The sequence below is a fragment of the Mastomys coucha genome, unplaced genomic scaffold (assembly GCF_008632895.1).
Source record: "Mastomys coucha isolate ucsf_1 unplaced genomic scaffold, UCSF_Mcou_1 pScaffold22, whole genome shotgun sequence".
In the NCBI taxonomy this organism is placed as follows: Eukaryota; Metazoa; Chordata; class Mammalia; order Rodentia; family Muridae; genus Mastomys; species Mastomys coucha.
In genome coordinates this window covers 100,606,233-100,626,651 of record NW_022196905.1, presented here as the reverse complement: position 1 = coordinate 100,626,651, position 20,419 = coordinate 100,606,233, and the positions used below count along the sequence as shown (strand labels likewise).

Genomic DNA, 20,419 nt, shown 5'->3' with positions numbered 1-20,419 from the left:
TCCACCTTCCTCCCACTGTCTTTCTCCTCCCTCCTCTCTCCACCTTCCTCCCACTGTCTTTCTCCTCCTTCCTCTCTCCACCTTCCTCCCACTGTCTTTCTCCTCCCTCCTCTCTCCACCTTTCTCCCACTGTCTTTCTCCTTCCTCCGTACTCCTTTGCTGGAGACTGACCCTAAGGCTTTGTATACTGTATCACTGAGCTGCAGGCCCTGTTTTCTAACTTGAATATAATTGCAAAACCTTTTTATATGTACTCTGTATGTGATCATGTGTTGTGAATCACTCTTTGTGTGACCATGTGTGTGGGTCAGACACAACTTGCAGGGATTGATTCTCCTTTAGTAATGTAACTTGGGTCATTGGGGTGGCAAGGCCTTTGTCTGCTGAACCATCTGGCCAGCTCCCCTAACTTCTGCCTTTTCTTTTTTATGTTTCTGTAGGTTTTATTTTTATGTTTTGTTTTCTCTCTCTGTATGTGTGTGTGTTGTGCACATACCTCTAGTGCCTGTGTAGTCTAGAAGTGGGTATTGAGTTTTCTGGAGTTATAGGCCAACTGTGAGCTTCCCAACGTGAGTGCTAGGGACCAAACTTGGGTCCTCTGCAAGAGCAGTATGAGATTTTAACTGCTTTCCAACCTCCCCCTTTATTTTTTTAATATATGCAAGTGTACAAAGATATTCTACAAATTTCACTTGTCAACATTTGATGGGGAGTGATCATTTCCCAATCAAGGATAATAAGACTAAAATTTTATATGAAGTCTTATTTATGTTGTATACATGCCTGGAAATGTGTGTGTGTGTGTGTGTGTGTGTGTGTGTGTGTGTGTGTGTTATATCTAGCCATGGGCTTATTATTTATATCCTGTTGTACTAAACTTGTGTTACTCAGTTACCTTTATGTCTCAGGGATATGACATTGTTATTGACTAATTTGGGGGTGGATTTGGGTAGGATATTCTTAGAGTTTAGGAGCAGGACAATATAATTTTGAAGGGAAATGACATATACATTAATCTCTTTATTCTTGTTGAAAATCTATTTATTCTATTTTTCTTTTTATTTAGTCTCAGAGATAATCTTCATTTGGGTCCCTTGTGAGAGTTACATAAAGTGCTAGAGGTGTAAGTCTGGCTTGGTGTTTGGCACACGTGAGGCATTCAGAGGCTTGCATGTCTGAAGTAGATGAAGCAGAGTAGGAATCAGAAACTGTTTTCTGATGCTTGACATCTGTTTCCTAGAGTCTTCTTCTGTCTGACTCTTCAGGCTGTGTCAGGACTCTTCCTTTCATTTTGTCTGTTGTTCAGGTGCTAGGAATCGAACCCAGGGCTTCATCCTCACTGAGCACCTGTTCTACTGTTACACTCCTAGCAAACTGACTGCCACTGTTATACCCACTGTTATAAGAACTGCTAGCAATGTCTACTGTAGGGTATTTTTCCATGTTAGGTAAAGCTGGGCTATCATTTCCATAGCATAAAAGTATGTATGTTAATGTTGATATAGTTAGGTCTTCCACAAAGTTGTGATCTTTCTGATTTGTAAGTGGTTGTCACTGGTACACCTTTTTACTGTTAAAGTCAAATATTGTTATCAGTCTAGTGAATTTTTGCCACAAATTTCTTCTTTTTTCTTAGCTTCAAAATAACATTTTAGTATTCATCTCTGCTGAGCATCTAGAGTCTAGATTCTAGAGAGCAGTGCTTTCCTTCATGATGAGTAAATCTTGCAACAGCTTGCACAGCTGCATTGCTGGAGTTTGCTGTGCAGCAGCTGTACTACCTCAGTTTCCATTTGCTCCATAGTTGTTCACTGATTATTTAGCCTCAGGAAGTGCCTTCCTGGGTCTTCTAAGTTTCTTCTTTCCTGAGCCTCCTGCCCCTCCACAAGAGAATACTTTAGTCTTGGAGAAATAGCCACACAAGAAGTAGAAAACAGATTTTAACCTTTGGTGTGGCTGTAGATTCTGAGATATTAACTGCCAGGCTCACCGGAAGTCAAAAGCTAGACCTTTTATCTTAATGAAAATGACTAGGGAGTTGGTAGAGCAGTGACCCAGCAGTTTGAGGATCCTGCATTAAAGTTTGTGGAGGAGTGAGTTTTGGGAAGCAGAGGCTGAGTCTATGGAAGTTGTCCTAAAGTTCAACGTGATACTTTGCTAGCTACTGCTCTTTCAAGTGATATGGGTTGGGGACATAGCAGCTATTGAAGGTGTAGCTTGTTGGAGTGTGAGATTAAGGAGCTATACAGAGATTAGAGTCAGATGAGGAGAACCATATAAAATGGAGAGTTCTGGGATATCAGGCTTCTTACTGTGATCTATATAAGTCAGGGCTTAAATTACTATGGGGATGGTTTCCACAGCAAAATGTGGCTGTTAGGACAGAAGAAAGACATGCAGGTGCCCTCTGTCCCTGTGTTGAGGTTGGGGAAAATGTATTTTGTCATTTGTAAACATCTTCAGTAAGTGGGATACTGAGAGATCTTTTGGGGATATTCTCTTTTAAAATGTATTTACAGAGCAGGGTGGGAGTAGCGTATGCCTTTTGTTCCAGCACTCAGGAATCAGAGGCAGGTGGATCTCTGTGAATTTGAGGATAGCCGTTGTCTACATTGTCTACGGAGTGAGTTCTAGGACAGCCAGGGCTACACAGAGAAACCCTATCTCGGGGGGGGAGGACCCCACCCCCCAAAAAATGAATTTACGGACTGCAAATGAAGATTGGAAAACTGTATTATTCTTAGAAAGATATCCAGCTATTTCTTAAATGTTTTTAATGCTTTTTAAAAGTTATTTTCTTATTAGTTATTTCCTAGTGATTTATATTTTTAAAACCCAATTACAGAAAATATAAAACTTAGAAGTTCTTTTAGTATTTGCATCATATATCACTTCTGTTCAGAATTCTCAAAGGTTTACAGCTGTCTTAAGGCAAATGTAAAAACTTACAGAATGACCCAAAGCTTGAGTGTTTTGATTTTATTTTTTTCTTCTTTATAATGCCTTTACTCATGACTTCTAAGCAGTAGGAGTTTAGTGTGGTTAATGACTTCACTCTGCTTGGGTCTGCTCAGTGCTTTTGCAGATTGCACTTTATTCACAGCATGACTTGACTTTTAGTGTAGTGGTCTCTGTTTGCTGATCAAGCATGCTAGCAGAACTCCATCTTAAGGTTTGTCTTAGTTACTTTTCTGTTGCCAAGAAAAGACACCAACTTACAAAAGAAAGTGGTTTTTGAGGGCGTGCTTACAGTTTCAGGGTGAGACCATGGCCATCAGGGTAGGTTATATGTCACATCTGATCCATGGGTCAGGGTTGGAGGGGGAGAGAGAGGGGGAGGAAAAGAGGGACCAGGAGGAGAGAAGGAGGGGGAGAGGAGATAGAGATAGAGATAGAGATAGATACTGAGCCTGATATGAGCTTTTGAATCCTAAAAACCCACAGCCAGTAGTAACACACCTCCTCCCATAAGGCCATACTTAATCCTTTCCAAAATGTCTACTAACTGGGACTGAGCCATGGGGCCATTTTGATTCATTTCACCACCACAGGGATCTTGTTCTGTCTTAGGGTATCTATACTCTCTGTCTTCCAGGGCTGCTCTTTCCTCAGATAATCCCTCATTTCCTTTAATAGTTTGTTAAAATATGTTTTATTAAGTTTCCATTCCTGACTTATATAAATATCAGTTTGTTTCCCCAGCATTCCCATCTATTCCAATTTATTTCCATATCATTCATCACCACCGACATATACATATAATTGTATTATCTACTTATCTCTAGAAAGTTTAAGCTCCTTGAGAGTAAAGTTTATATGTGTTTTGTTGATGTTATTCTTGTATTTATAAATAGGAAACTATCTACTTGTAAATGGATACTAGTTGATTAGATAGGTTCAGTTCAGGGTAATATGGCTGATTAAATTACTGAATTAGACAAGTTGAGGCAGTTGGTCTCAGAGTTTCCATTCTCAGGCTTGGTAGCCTGAAACTGACTGATTTTGATAAGTGTACTGCTTTTTATTTATTTTATTTTATTTTTTAAGTTATTTTATTTATATGTGTATGAGTACACTGTAGCTGTATAGGTGGCTGTGAGCCATCATCTGTGTGTGGATGCTGGGAATTGAACTCAGGACCTTTGGAAAAGCAGTCAGTGCTCTTATCCACTGAGCCATCTCACCAGCCCCTGCTTTTTATATTGTACTCTGTATCCATTCAAAACATTGTTTGAATGGATAAGGCTAAGTTCAGTGTCCAGAACCCTTGTGAGAAAGCTGAGTATGGCAGTGTGCTTGTGCAGTCCCAGTGCTAAAAATGTGTGTGCTCAGCGAGTCCTAGGACAGTGAGAGACCCTGTCTCAAGAGAGCAGGCTACCTCTCTTCTTGAACCCAAGAAGGGGTATCCACGGTTGATCTCTGGCATCTGAACACCAGCACGTATAAATACATACAGGTCTAAGGAAAAAGGAAAGTGTTAGTTATTGAGTGATACTTTGTTTAAAATGTTTGTTTTATTTGTATGTCATGAAATTTTGATCTGTTTTGATGTTTCTTTTTTAAATAGATGCCAGAAGAAGAAGCATTTTGTGTTTTTGTTAAATTAATGCAAGACTACAGACTTCGTGAACTATTTAAGCCAAGTATGGCAGAATTGGGCCTTTGTATGTATCAATTTGAATGCATGATACAGGTAAATGTCCACTCCCACCTTTTGTACTCCCTCTTTGAAATGTCATTTCAACAAACTTTATGTTAAAAGCATAGAACTAAGTGCTGGAGAGATGACTTGGTGTTCTTGTATAAAGCCTGGTTCACCTTACAACCATTTGTCAGTCCTGTTCTAGAGGATCAGATGCCTTGTTCTGGTCTGTATGGGCACAGGCACGCAGAGTGCACATAAGTACATGTAGGCAAGATACTTAAACATATTTTAAAAGGGCAAAGCAACAGTTGGAAAAAAAAGTGTTTTAATCCCATGATGACTACTAGCTGGTCAGTTTAATGCAAAAAGGCCTACTTCTAAATGAAGAGCTGTCAACAAGCCAGTCATGGTCTGGGACTTTCTTATTCAGACTTTAAGCATTAATGTCAAATGTGCCATCTGACCTGTGTGCAGCTGCTTCTGTTCTGCTGCGTGCCTGCCTCCACTGCTGGGTGGTCTGAGTCTCCTGTAGAAGGCCAATTCACTCCTTGTGGACACTGTCTATCTGTTGCATCCTTTCCTTCCTTCCATTCACCTGCCATCTCATCTGTCCCCTATCTGATGATTTTTTTGCATGTTTTCATAATTTTATGTAGCTATCTTAAGATTCATATGGTCTAGAAGTCATAATAAAGGTGAAGAGGATTAGAATCAAAATCAAGTAGAAATTTTTTTTGTTGTTGTTGTTTTAAGACAGGGTCTCACTATGAAGCCTTGGCTGGCCTAGAACTTATGTAGACCAGACTGGTCTTAAACTCACAGAGATTTGTCTCCTTTTACCTCCTGAGTGCTGGGATTAAAGGTGTATGGCATACACCTGGTTAAAAACATTTTTGAAAATTTTTACCGTGGTGTTGCATGCCTTTAATCCCAGCACTTGGGAGGCAGAGGCAGACAGATTTCTGAATTCGAAGCCAGCCTGGTCTACAGAGTGAGTTCCAGGACAGCCAGGGCTACACAGAGAAACCCTGTCTCGAAAAAACAAAAAACAAAACAAACAAAAAAAAGATTTTTACCTTTCTGGTTTTGATTTTTATTTTTAACTTAATTTTAAATTGTAAATAAATAACCTTAGTATACTGTCCTTTAATAGAAAAGTATGAGTATTCTTCTTTACTTACATTTCAGTTAGATGGAAAGAATTTTAGAATATGGGTCAGCATTTCTGTCGATACAAGAGGCAGGAGGCAGGTTTCTTTTTTTTCTTTTTTTTTTTTTTTTCTTTTGGTTTTTTGATACAGGGTTTCTCTGTGTAGCTCTGGCTGTCCTGGAACTCACACTGTAGACCAGGCTGGCCTTGAACTCAGAAATCCGCCTGCCTCTGCCTCCCAAGTGCTGGGATCAAAGGTGTGCTCCACCACTGCCTAGCAAGAGGCAGGTTTCTTAAGATGATTTCTTTGTATAGTCCAGGCTGGCCTGGAACTCCCTGTGTAGATCAGACTGTCCTTGAATTTACAGAGAGAGAACCTTCTGCTTATGCCTCTGGAATACTGAGATTAAAGGTGTGTACAACCACCACCCAGCTGAGAGTCAACCTTTCTCTGGAATTATAAAAATCCTTTATGTTGTATAAAGAATAGGATATGGCTGGGCAGTGGTGGTGCACGCCTTTAATTTTATTTAGCACTTGGGAGGCAGAGGCAGGCGGATTTCTGAGTTGGAGGGCAGCCGGGTCAGAATGAGTTCCAGGACAGCCAGGGCTACACAGAGAAACCCTGTCTCGAAAAACAAAACAAAAAAAAAGAAGGAAAAAAATGTTTTTACGTTTTTTAAAAAAAATCAGAATATATCTTGAGGTAATTTTTCTTTCTTCTGAAATAGTAATTTCGTTTGTTGATACAAACCTTAAACTCTTGGTGCTGAGTGTTAAGACATTGTTGAAGGTCTTGCTATTTTTCCTACTCTGTAGGAGGTAAAGATGAATGACTGATGGTCTATATAGTACTCGAAAGTTCAGCATGGTTTTTCTTTTTTAAAAATTTTTTAGAAATATTAAAGTTAATTAAAAAGTATAGAAGATACCAGACAACTGCAATTACCAAGAAGGCGAAGAGGAATAAACATTTTATGACTGTTGTTCAACACTGTGTTTATGGTTGGATGGATATTTGACTATGATTTAGTTTTTCTTTTTTTTCTTTTTCTTTTTTTTTTTTTTTCGAGACTGGGTTTCTCTGTATAGCCCTGGCTGTCCTGGAACTCACTCTGTAGATCAGGCTAGCCTTGAACTCAGAAATCTGTCTGCCTCTGCCTCCCAAATGCTGGGATTAACGGCGTGTGCCACCACTGCCCAGTGATTTAGTTTTTCTTATCAGTGAATCAGTGTAAAGATGTAATTCTAGATCTTTGTGTCTGATGTAGGCTTACCTGGGGATAATCTAGCTTGAAACAGTCAGTTTTATTGTGTCTTAACTATGCTTTTCTCTTCTCTAGGAGTATCTTCCAGAGCTCTTTGTACATTTTCAATCTCAGAGTTTCCATACATCAATGTATGCATCATCCTGGTTCCTGACTATCTTTCTTACAACTTTCCCACTACCAATTGCAACAAGGATATTTGACATCTTTATGTCTGAGGTGAGCTCACATGAACAGACTAGGAATAACAACAGAATAAAGGAGTCATGGGTTAATTAGAGTAGGGCAGTGCAGGGAGAAGGGAGAGAGAGAGCCTTTGTGTCTCCACTGCACTGCTTCCACAATTATCTTATTTAAGTCTCCTAACAGCCTTATTGGGTAGGTTCTGATCCTATCCCCATCTGTTAGATGATGGATGAGGAAGCTGAGACTCACAGGATGATTGAGTGGCCTGACTGGAAACATTACCAGCACTTGGGCCTGTATCCAGGATTCAAATATATACAGTTAAGTTTTGGACTTGCTCTCTAAATTCATCCTCTTTATCACCTTTGAATGATACAGGGAGAATAAATGAGAAGTAAATTCCCCCTCTCTGTTAATACAGTTGTAGTGCATCTCTTTCCCAAATAGTAAGACAAGTAATTCCTGTAGTAAAGCTGCTTCTACAGCTTTTTCTGTGAAGTCTCTCCCATTGTCAGTGACATACATGGTAGTGATCCTTGTCTTCTGTTGTCTGCAACAGACAACAGAATGTAATGTTGTTCTTGGAAGGATCAGTTTATATGATTTATCTAATACAGTTTGGGATGGAGTTGGCAGACAACAGTTTAGTCAGTGCTGTGCTTTCTGTATTAAATCTCTCCTCTTGTTTCCTTGGGAACACAGCCCTGCCCATTTTTGCATGTGTGTGTCCACTGCAGGGCTACGTGGTAGAGATGGATAGTCAGAAGGATGGACATCAAGTATAAAATGCTTGCTCTCTGACTCTTATAGAATATGTGTGTCAGTACTCAGTTTAGATCCTTAATTGTTTACTTTGGTATTACTTTGAATGGTTAATTTTTTGTTGATGGAAGAGTAAACACATTTAGCTTTATCTAATTTGTTTCATTAGGGTTTGGAAATAGTGTTTCGAGTAGGATTAGCACTTCTTCAGATGAATCAGGCAGAATTAATGCAACTTGACATGGAAGGGATGTTACAGGTAAGTCATTCATGATTCCTTAAATGCTTCTAGATTTGTCATTAATGGATCATGTACAGTAACAATTCTACATTTCATTTATTATTTCTTAGCATTTTCAGAAGGTCATCCCACATCAGTTTGATGGTGGCCCAGAAAAATTAATCCAGTCAGCTTACCAAGTCAAATACAACTCAAAAAAAATGAAAAAGTAAGTAATTTGTATGATCTTGCAGCTATGGAACCTAGTGAAGCATGTAGGCGTTTTAGTGGACAACGGAGACAGTCTAGTGGGAAGTAGCATATTTTCCTTCCTTAGCCTATAACATTTTTAATCTTACTAGCTAGTATTAGCTTCAGTACAACATAGGTACTATTAGACTTTCTTTCTGCTTTTAGTAGTGATACACAGGATCACTGTATATCACTTTTAAAATGCCTTCTTGCTTCCTGTTCTGATGAGAGTTAGGAGTACTCATGCATATGTGGGCAAGTGTGCTGTTGTTTTTACTACTTACTGTTATTACTCTTGGTACTGGCGAGTGAACAAAGGGACTGAGCATGCTAAGTACATGTGGTGAACCAAGTTGTACACCAAGCCTACCATGTTATTTATTTAAAAGCATATTGAGTGGTTCTAGCCACTGACATGGCTTTCCTCTCAGTTCCGCCCCAGTGTTACTTCCTTGGAGGCAGCACAACCAGCAGCAAGGATGAGACAGTCAGATTCTCATCTTATTTCCAAAAAGTTCAAGATAGTCAATCTCAGTTCCTGGCTTAAATTTTTTCTCTATCTTGAAAATAAGGTCAGTATATTAATTAAGAATTATAGCTGTTCCTTCTCTAGCTCCCAGTACTTACTGAAATGATTCTTAGCTTAATGACATAGCTAGAATTCATGTCACTGGAGCTTCTATGGTATAAAGTGTTTCTAAGCTGTATCAGTGCTTGCAGTTGCAAGATTTTGCAATTTTGTTGTTCTTTTGAGACAGTGTCTCACTTTGTAGGTCAGCTGGCCTTCAACTATGGCAGTCTTCCTAACTTTACTTATACTAGGATACAAAGTACGTGCTACCATGTCTGGCTTCCTCCCTTTTTCTAAATAAAGTATTTTGTTCCTTTTCAATACTAATTCAGAGTATAAGATATTCCCATTTCCTCCAGTTCCTTGGTCTATTAGTATTCCTTCTGTATTTCTTTTTTAAGATTTATTTATTATTATAAGTACACTGTAGCTGTCTTCAGATGCACCAGAAGAGGGCGTCAAATCTTTTTTTTTTCATAACAGGGTTTCTCTGTATATCCCTGGCTGTCCTGGAACTCACTCTGTAGACCAGGCTGGCCTCGAACTCAGAAATCCACCTGCCTCTGCCTCCCAAGTGCTGGGATTAAAGGCGTGCACCACCACTGCCCAGCAAGTAGTAAGTCAAATCTTACTACTGGTGGTTGTGAGCCACCATGTGGTTGCTGAGATTTGAACTCAGGACCTTTGGAAGAACAGTCGGTGCTCTTAACTGCTGCACCATCTTGCCAGCCCTTATCCTTTACTTCTATTTAGTATTTTAATCACTTTTATTTATTCTGTGTGCTTGCCACCACAGGCAGGCCATCACGCTTGATGGCGTCCTTGCCATAGTCATCTCACGAGCCCTTTGTTTGTCTTACTTGTAATATGGCCTTACTGTGTAGCCCAGAATAATCTGCAGTTCACTATTCTCCTGCCTGTACCTCCTTGGTGCTGGAATCACTGGTGTGTGCCACCATATCTGGCCTTTTTCAGCTCTCTTTATTTCAGTTTTTTTGTGCTAAGAAGGTATTTTTGCATTGACACTTAAAAGTGCCCAAACAAAACCAGTATAGTATTCCATTTTGCTTTTTATGAAACTTAATTCTAAAGGAATAATTTATAGTCATTAGCTTAGCTCATATCATATTTTAAGTACCATTTTTTTCAACCAGGAAAATATTCAGATATATAGAAAAATAGGTTAGAATGATAAATATCCATATTTTATATCTAGATTTAACAGTTATTAATACTTTGCAATATTTATTTTCCTTCTTAGAAATTATAAAGCAAAAGTACAGAGACCATGATGCCTTATTCTCTGCTGCGTCAGTATTTGTGGTATAAAACAGTTGCTTGCCTCCCTTGCTATGTGACTTTCACTTCTTAACCATGATGGTGTGTGTCCAGTGCATGCATCAGGTATTGTTGCCATGAACTGTGTCACACTTGTGGACTACATTTACATTTTCCCTTCCTGACCTCTTTCCCACTCCACCCAGTCCACCACTCTATTTGTTTCTCACGTAAATTGTTTCCAGTTATACCTCAAGGAGAAGTAAAAAGATGTGTTTTATGTTAATGTGTTCTTTGTTGTTGTTGTTACTGGCTTTTTAGTACAGGGCTTCTGTGTGTAGCCCTGGCTGTTCTGGAACTTGCTTTGTAGGCAAGGCTGGCCTCAGACTCAGAGATCCGCCTGCCTCTGCCTCTGCCTCTCATGCCTGGCTAACATGTCCTTTTAAATTAAACAATTTAATAACTACTTTTGAATGAAAATATACCTTTAATTTTCTCTCTTCTTTTTAGACTTGAAAAAGAATACACTACAATAAAAACTAAAGAAATGGAAGAGCAAGGTGAAATTAAAGTAAGCATTATAGGGCTGCCTATTCAAATCAATGAAGATAAATTTCTTCAAGCCAGGATAAGTAGTAGATAAATTTGTATTTATTGGGGATCTTCCTGTGGTTGGAAGTAGGATGGTGTGACTGAAGTTGCTGCCCTTCTCGTGTGAGAAGAAATAGCTCTTTCCCTGCCTTGACTTACTCCTCCTCAGAAGAAAACAGAGCCATGGAAACTGTGTTCTTCTGAAATGTTTGTAAAACTTGGTGAGAAAGTGTTTGTTGTGTTGTGCGGTTGAGAGCAGAGTGATGTGAGCTTGGCTGTGCAGAACAAAGGCTGAGCTAGCTGTAGCATGGCAGGATTCCCTGGCCAGTGTAAATTTAAAGACTTTAAGGCTTTTTATACTGTGGTATTTGTAATATGAATGGAAATTGGTATCGTTTAAGCAACAAATTTGACATTTTCCCTATGAATATTCATATTTAAAGTTTATTCTTTGTCCAACTAATATTTGAATACCAATTATGTTGTTAGTATCCATAGGAGACAAGGGATGTTAGAATAAGAATATTATAAGCTAGGCTGGAGATAAGGCTCCGTGGGTAAGGGCACTAGCTGCTCTTCCACAGGACCGGGGCCCTCCGTTTCCAAGGGGGTCCAGTACCCTCTTCTGGACTCTTCAGGCACTGCACACATGTGGTGCACAGATACACATTCAGTCAAAACTCATACACAGAAAATTAAAATAAATATTAAGAGAACAAGTATAAGCCATTATAAATGGAGAAAACAAAGAAAATAAATAAATGTATTTATTACATTTAATGTGTCAAGTTTAGTCTCAACTAGAGTGACAAATGTGATTGTTTCCTTTGCCATGTATTCTTACTCAGTGTTTGATAAAAGGTGGCACGTTCTCGCCACCATTACTTGGGGATCTGTTGTTTTGTCTCTCGGGAATCCTTGCAAACAAACTTCCTTTTTTCTTGGCAGAGGCTACGCACAGAAAATAGACTTTTAAAACAGCGCATTGAAACATTAGAAAAAGTAAGTGACTATTGCAAGTTTCTTTTGAATGATTATTGTTTAACTAGACAAGTATACAGCATTTGGAGTGCGCATCACCTGACTGAGGTGCTGAGCTCAGCTTCCCCAGCTCACTTTAGTTCTTGATAGCGAGCACCCACAGTAACGGTTAGCTGAAGTTACTGTTAGAGTAACATACTATAGCCTTTACCTCTAAAAATGACTTAGTTGGGAGTAAGTACATTCAGACAGGATGTTTTAAAGGTGAATTTCAAATGTACCCTGTCTTTTTAGCCACATGTTGCACATGGCAATGGTTCTCTTAAGGCGTGTAACAAACAGCTTTATATTTAGTCCAAGTGACTGGTTCCTACTTTAAAATCTGTTTGATGTTGATTTTCAACACGAGCTACTTTTATGACTCTTTGATTGTTAGAATTGACTTGACATCCGCTCACTAGCTTTTCCTTCCTGTTTCATGTAAGAAAACTAATTAGAAAGCAAGAAAGTTTTCATATTTTTCTTATGAGAGCCTTTGAAAGACTCTTTTGTAGTGGTGTTTTAAAGAATGAATTGATTAATAAAATTTAAGAGTTTTCTTGCAATAGGCATGTTGCATGCACAAAGTCCGGATTCAATCCTAGCACTGTATAATCTGGACATGGAGATGCATGTTCATAATCCTAGCACGTGGGGAGGGGTGGAAGGAGGATCAGAAGTTCAAAGTCATCCTTAGCTACATTGTGAGTTTCAGGCCAAACTAGGATACACAGTTTGAGACTGTGTCTCAAAAGCAAAAACAACCAACACAAGAATTTTCCTTAATTGAAAACGGCCAAATTCAGAAACTTTTTTAAAGCTAAAGGTTCAGAGTATATTAATGTGAATATGTCACTCACGATACTACCAAGTTTATTTAAAATCTCTCTGAAAATTTATAACTAAATGTCCAAAAGAGAAATAACTAGAAAGGGGGATAGTTTCCAGTGTTTGTCTTTTATTCTAGAAACCTTCATGATTTTATATTAAGTAGTGTTACAGAAGAACAAGATATTCATTACAGGTTTGTTGATGGTGTAATGGTTGCGTACTTTGTACCAAGTAAAATATAGTTCTTCTTATAAGATTGTTCCGAAGCAGCTTGGAAGGCAATTTTACTTTTTGATGATTGCACATATATATTGAGTTTATTCAGTCCTTTTGATTTGTATTTCCCTGCACTTACTAAATACCCAGCTTGTAGTAAAATATGCAGCTTAAGTGACTTTCAGTTTTAGACTTTGATATTTTCATAGAGAAGGCATTACTTCATTAGACTTTTTGAGGGTAGTTTGGGTTTTGTGTCTAGAAAGTTGAGTAGCTGTTTTCCACTGGCATCTGGCCTTAGGTTTTGACATCACCTTTAGAATTCTCTAAGTATTTAGGTCTCAGTTGAATTCCTAAACCAAAAAATGTTCATCCTGGATTATTTTAAGTTGAATTTAATTATATTGGATTGGATTATATTAAGTTGAGTTTAAGTTGAATTTCTGAATTTCTGTTGTTCGCTCTCCTTCCCTGTTTCTTGGGTGCTGACATTACACCCAATTGCTGTCATGTTTGTGAATGGAATTTTTCTGACCCGTATCCCTTTGTCCCTTTCATGGAAGTGGTTTGATGTTATGATTTGGCCTAAAGGCTGGAGAGATGGCTCATTGGTTAAGAGCACTGACTACTCTTCCAGAGGTCCTGAATTCAAATCCCAGCAACCACATGGTGGCTCACAACCATCTGTAATGAGATCGGATGCCCTCTTCTGGGGTGTCTGAAGACAGCTATAGTGTACACTCATATATAATAAATAAATAAACCTTTAAAAAGAAAAAAAAGAAGAAATACTTGTTTGTCCTAAGTAATGAAACATTTTGTCTCTTTTAGAGGCATGATTATCTGTAATCAGTTTCTATTTTGATATTTTTTTAAGATTTAAAAATAAAGACACATTTATCAAAATAAGTTTTAATCTAAATTTCCACTTTAATTAGCAGTGAAAAGTAGGTGGAATTTGGGAGTGGATGTTTCTTCTTATTCCTAATTTTATCACTTTGATTTTCTGTCTTTTATATTTCTATCTAAATTTTTCCTTTTGTAGGAAAGTGCTTCCTTGGCAGATAGATTGATACAGGTATAGTTTTTTATTTTTATTTTTAGTGTTTTCGCTAACCTCTAAGGAATCCTAAACTTAGAAATCCATACTTTATGCACGCAATTTTACATGCATTTTTCTAGAAATAATTCTTTGGGCTGGCATATGGCTGTATACTTAATGTTTTGATAAATGTATTATCATTAATTGGGTACCTACCTCTGCACGTTTTAAAGCTAACCTTATTTTTAAAGTATTTATTTTAAATGGTAAGCAGTGGGTTCTATGACCTTAACCACTGTTCATTGACATTTTAGCTCTGCATGCACAACTCAGTAGTATTGCATGAATTGCATTTTTGATTTAAGAGAAAAATTATTCTTAAGACTATCAGATGAAATTCTCATTGTTTCCTCAAATTTGCTAGAGCAAAATAACAAACTTCTAGCTAATAATTATCTAGGCTATTCTGATCTTTTAGGTGTTTTATTTTTTTAACATATCAGAAAAATAACTAAACTTCACAAGGCAGTCTGTCTTGAATCTATTCTAAATTGCTTTATACACACAAAACAATTATGTGCTAAGGGACAAGTGACCAGAGCCCAGGAGGCTGAGGAAAACTACCTCATAAAACGGGAGTTGGCCACCATCAAACAACAGACTGATGCGGCCAGGGCTAAGCTGGAGCAGGCTGAAAGCACCATCAGGGAGCTCCGGCACCATCGCCACTGGGTAAGGAGTCTGCTGGAGCTTGTCTTGCCTTCCCTTTAGGTCACACTGTGAAAGCACAGCACTAGGTGAACTGCTAGGCACTCCCTGTGTGTTCTGTCATTCAGAGGGGTCATACTATGGCCACAAAGATTCCTGTGCTTTTTTGGTCTGTGATTTTGTTAGAGATAGATATTTTCTTTTATGTTATACTCTAAGTCCTAGAAAGTAAGCAATGTGCAGTGCTTCTTATATTTTCAGAGATTTATTTTTTTGCTTTGTTTTGTTGTTGTTGTTTTTTGGAGACAGGGTTTATCTGTGTAGCCCTGGCTGTCCTGGAACTCACTCTGTAGACTAGGCTGGCCTTGAACTCAGAAATCCACCTGCCTCTGCCTCCCAAGTGCTGGGATTAAAGACGGCCAGAGATTTCTTTTACAGGAGATATTCCTGACATACAGTTTTTGATCATTGTAAAGATGAAGTTAATACTCAGGATTTAGAATATGTTCATTTAAAACTTTTATAATGTTGACAGCTTATATGTCATGAAATATTCTAGCTTAGACTTCCTATGTCAGAACATTGAGTTATGAATTAAAATGTATGCTTACATTTTACTTGAAGAGACAAGTTCTCAAACAGGGAGAGTAATTCTTAAAAAATACGAATTGCATCAACCTAAAGGTAGGGTGTCTACTGCTGTGATGCAATACCATGACCAAAAGCTGTGTTGGGAAGAGAGGGTTTACTTGGTTTATGCTTATATGGCACTATCATGGAAGGACATCAGGACAGGAGCTCAGACACAGCAGGAACCTAGAGGAAAGAGCTGGTGCGGAGGGTGTGGAGGAAAGAGCTGGTGTGGAGGAAAGAGCTGGTGCGGGGGCTGTGGAGGAAAGAGCTGGTGTGGAGGAAAGAGCTGGTGTGGAGGCTGTGGAGGAGGTTGCCTTTTGGCTTGCTCTCCTGACTTCCTCAGCCTGCTTTCTTATAGTACCCAGGACCACAGCCCAAAGATGGCACCACCCACACTGGGCTGGGCCTTCCGCATCAATTTCTAATTAAGAAAACCCTACAGACAGCCTGATCTTACTGAGGTGTTCCCTTAGTCAGTGTTCCTCCTCGAAGATGGCTTTTATGTCTAAATTGACATAAAAACTAGCTGGCTCTGGGCGGTGGTGGTGCACGCCTTTAATCCCAGCACTTGGGAGGCAGAGGCAGGTGGATTTCTGAGTTCGAGGCCAGCCTGGTGTACAGAGTGAGTTCCAGGACAGCCCGGGTGACACAGAGAAAGCTTGTTTTGAAAAAACCAAAAACCAAACCAAACCAAACAAAACAAAAAAACTAGCTGGCACAGGTGACTCTTAAAATTTAGACATAATTTCCCATTGCCACATTCAGAGTAAGGTGATGTTAGTGGGACTGTGGGGTTAGAAGGAGAAGCAGCTGTTATATACAGAAGCTGCTGCTTCTGTTCTCAAGTAGGAACTGGAGGAAGAGAAAGCCTGACAGACCTACAATTCTAAAGAAGCCAGGACAGCACATAAAATGACTGAAAGTGGGTATTACTTTACTTAGTAAAACTAAGAAACATCACTATCTACATTCAAAAGTTAAAGACTGCCAGGAGGTGGTGGCGCAAGCCTTTAATCCCAGCACTTGGGAGGCAGAGACAGGCGGATTTCTGAGTTCAAGGCCAGCCTGGTTTACAGACTGAGTTCCAGGACAGCCAGGGCTACACAGAGAAACCCTGTTTCAGAAAAACCAAAAAAAAAAAAAAAAAAAGTTAAAGACTAAAAAGAAAAAGGACAGGGCTGGTGAGATGACTCAGCGGGTAAGAGCACAGACTGCTCTTCCAAAGGTTGTGAGTTCAAATCTCAGCAACCACGTGGTGACTCACAACCACCTGTAATGAGATCTGATGCTCTCTTCTGGTGTGTCTGAAGACAGCTACAGTGTACTTATTTATAATAATAAATAAATCTTTGGGCTGGAGAGAGCAGGGACTGAGCGATTGGGGCGGACCAGAGTGAGCAGCAGTCCTAAAACGTCAATTCCCAACAACCAGATGAAGGCTCACAACTATTTGTACAGCTACAATGTGTACTCACATACATAAAATAAATAAATAACTCACCAACAATGGTCAGAAGCAGCTGTGAATGAAAGTCCAGTGATCTAGCAGTTGCTCAGTCCCACAAGGTAAGCAGGTGGAGAAGAGTGAATCTTCTTTCTTCCAATGTCCTTATATAGGTCTCCAGCAGAAGGTGTGGTCCAGATTAAAGGTGTGTGCTACCACCTTGCCTTAGTCTCTTGGGATCCATAGCCACTATGCCTCAAGATGTCCATGCCAAGATCCAGGTCAGAAAGTTGTATCTCCCAGCCTCAAGATCAGGATCACAGATGAGCCTTCCAATTCTGGATTGTAGTTCATTCCATATATAATCAAGTTGACAACTAGGAATAGCTACCACACTGTGCAAGAGGACAGAGACCTGTGGTCACTCTTAGGAATAAAGTGGGCATATTATTTAACTGGACAGTACTGTGACAGATCAAATAGAGTAAGTCAACTTTCAGGGAGGAATTTGTATTTGGGTCATGGTTTCAGCTCTTAGTTATTTCCTTGGGCCAATGACAGTATTTATATCATCATGTGAAACCTAGGTATAGGACCTTGTTCCTCATGACAATCAGGAAGCAGAGATGGAGTCCTGTGTCTCTCTCAAGGACATATCCCTAGTGTATCCGCTTCACTACACCACATCTCTTAAAGGTTCCACATTTTCCATGTCCTTGTCTCTGAGGGACATTCAGGATCTAAAATAGTAGCAGTTGGCCATGTAGGTGAGTGAGATCCATTCAGTAGCAGAGACTTGGAAGGAACAGTAGGCTATTATATGGCTTCTGGAAATGTGTATAACTTGACATCTAATAGAGACTCTTCCCTATTGTTAATTTTCAGGTGTTAAAGATTGAGGCAGTTGCCCACAACTAACTGTTCAGTAAAATGTGCTAATTAAAATCAGAGTGTGATGGTTTAAAAGAACTCCATAGGCTCATTGTATAAATGCTTAGTCCCTAGTTGGTGGACTGTTCAGGTACTAGATGTCGTGGCCTTGTTGGAAGAGGAGTAGCACTGGGGATGTGGACTGTGAGAGCTCAGAACCATAAGCCAAGCCCAGTCTCTTTGTCTCCATCTGGCTGATCAGATGTAAACTCGGAGCTATTGTTCCAGCACCATTCCTGCCCGCCTGCTGTCCCATGCTCACATCTGTGATGACCAGACTCACCCTTTGAAAGTGTAAGCAGCACCCCAGTTAAATGCTTTTTTATTAAGTTGCCTTGGTCATGGTGTCGCTTCACAGCAGTAGAGTGGTACTAAGATGGGGACAAATTAAAGATGGAAACGTAAAACATGCAAATCTAAGCAGATTAGAGCTGGACATCTGTATCAAGTAGAGTTTAGAGTCAGATTGTATCAGGACTATCCGTAACAGCAACAGTGCCCACTCTGTAGGATGTATCAGGACTATCCGTAACAGCAACAGTGCCCACTCTGTAGGATGTATCAGGACTAGCCGTAACAGCAACAGTGCCCACTCTGTAGGATGTATCAGGACTAGCCGTAACAGCAACAGTGCCCACTTTGTAGGATGTATCAGGACTATCCGTAACAGCAACAGTGCCCACTTGGTAGGATGTATCAGGACTATCCGTAACAGCAACAGTGCCCACTTTGTAGGATGTATCAGGACTATCTGTAACAGCAACAGTGCCCACTTGGTAGGATGTATCAGGACTATCCGTAACAGCAACAGTGCCCAGTTTGTAGGATGTATCAGGACTATCTGTAACAGCAACAGTGCCCACTTGGTAGGATGTATCAGGACTATCCGTAACAGCAACAGTGCCCACTCTGTAGGATGTAAGTCTCATTTTGATTATGTATATTTAGAAATATATTGAAGCAGTAACTTGTTAAGCCACTCTAAACTCCCCGGGGCAGGTGCATAGGTGCTTCTGGCCACCTGCCAAAATGCTCTGGATTTGTGAATGAAAGATATACACACTCTGGCTTATTTTTAATATGCCCTAAGAGCTAATGGGTGGGCACTTCCAAACCTCCTTGTGGTTAACTCTCCCCTCTGATATTCCTGAATTGTTTCTACTAAACTTTACATTTCATCTCTGCTACCCCAGACCCTTTCAGGGAAGTGGTCCCTGGGGCCACTCTTCCCTGATTCTCACGTGGCTGGTTCTGTTTTCCCACAGCTCTCATGCTTGCATCCTATTACTTTCCTGGCATGCCAAGATTCTGCTACCTCCTCTTTCCCTTGCCCAGGAAATCTAAAGTCCTGCCTCTGTTTCCCTGCCCAGCCATTGGTTCTGTAACTTTATTTACCAATTAGAACCAGCTGTGACCGGCAGGGACCATCAGCGCCTCACACTCACAAATTATACAAGTCAATTCTTGTGTAATTTGGGAAGCTAATTAACTTAATATAAGCAGTAAACCAAATCTACAACAATATATAGCATTCATTACTCCCATTAATAGGTTTTGATGCTGAACTGAGAAAACAGGTGATATGGACAAACTCAAAGTTGGTAGTCCTTAAGATTTTTTTTTTATTTTAATTATATGTACTGTATGTGGCTGTGTGTAGGTTTGTACATATGTATGCAGTGCCCAGAAAGGCCAGAAGAGGGCCTCTGGATCTGGAGTTATAGGCACTTGTGACCCTCCTGATATGGGTGCTGGGAATTGAACTCCGTTATTTATACAGCCCCCACACACTTTTAGTCTTTAAATACCTCATCTCAGTAACTGGTAAAAGCCAGTTGATGATCTCTCATTATTGAGTAGAAAATCCAAAGAGTTCTGTTGTCACTTTGAACTCATTTATAAAACAGAGTCCAACAACAGCCAAGCATAATCCCTAAGTGAGAGTGGGATGTTTATAAATACACATCTTCTGGTCATAAACTTTAAAATATTATGTGTAATGCCTTATATACATATAATGTGCTTGGATCTCTTAAAAAATTGAAAGAATTTTCTTTCTTTGACCCTATTAGCATTCAGTTAGAAATTAGTAATAGAGGGGTTGGAGAGATGGTTCAGTGGTTAAAGTATTTGCCATTCAAACATTTGGAACCTGGGATAAATGCTGGGTGGGAATAGCAGTTTGTTTGTAATTTTAGGACTTGGAAGAAGGACATGGGATCCTTGAGGCAAGCTGGTTGACCAGACCAGCTTCTGCAATGAATAAGATGGAAAGCAGTCAACCTCCTGTTGTCAACCTTTGGGCCCTGCACACATACAAACTTGTAATACCCCTTCGCCCTGCCCCCCATACACACTCATGAAAAAATTAGTAATAGACTTCCCGAATGGTTTGACATTAATACATTTTTACATTTGAGTGGGAGGTGAGTCTGAAAGGAAACTGGAATATATTCATAATTAACTGAAGATACAACATATGAACACATGTAAACTCCATCTACCACCATGCTTAGTAGAGAAATATGAAACAATGTTTGTGTTATGTGAGGCACTAAGTCTTTTGGGGGGGGCATGGAGTGGGGGACCAGGGTTTCTCTATAAAGCACTGGCTGTCCTGGAACTCACTCTGTAGACCAGGCTGGCCTCCAACTCAGAAATCCACCTGCCTC

General features: G+C 39.6%; 1 protein-coding gene across 6 annotated transcripts in view; it reads left to right on the top strand.

Moving 5' to 3' along the window:
* The window catches only part of Evi5 (ecotropic viral integration site 5), a 167,478-nt gene that overhangs the window by 59,572 nt on the left and 87,487 nt on the right, over positions 1 to 20,419 (top strand). For 4 of the 6 annotated variants that reach the window (XM_031337208.1, XM_031337213.1, XM_031337210.1 and 1 more), the window contains 8 exons: positions 4,568 to 4,693; positions 7,139 to 7,282; positions 8,181 to 8,270; positions 8,363 to 8,460; positions 10,843 to 10,903; positions 11,872 to 11,925; positions 14,036 to 14,068; positions 14,618 to 14,764. In XM_031337208.1, coding sequence (XP_031193068.1) covers positions 4,568 to 4,693; positions 7,139 to 7,282; positions 8,181 to 8,270; positions 8,363 to 8,460; positions 10,843 to 10,903; positions 11,872 to 11,925; positions 14,036 to 14,068; positions 14,618 to 14,764 — 753 coding nt within the window. The remainder of the gene's footprint in view (positions 1 to 4,567; positions 4,694 to 7,138; positions 7,283 to 8,180; positions 8,271 to 8,362; positions 8,461 to 10,842; positions 10,904 to 11,871; positions 11,926 to 14,035; positions 14,069 to 14,617; positions 14,765 to 20,419) is intronic. The other 2 variants (XM_031337211.1, XM_031337212.1) reach the window with 2 other exon arrangements.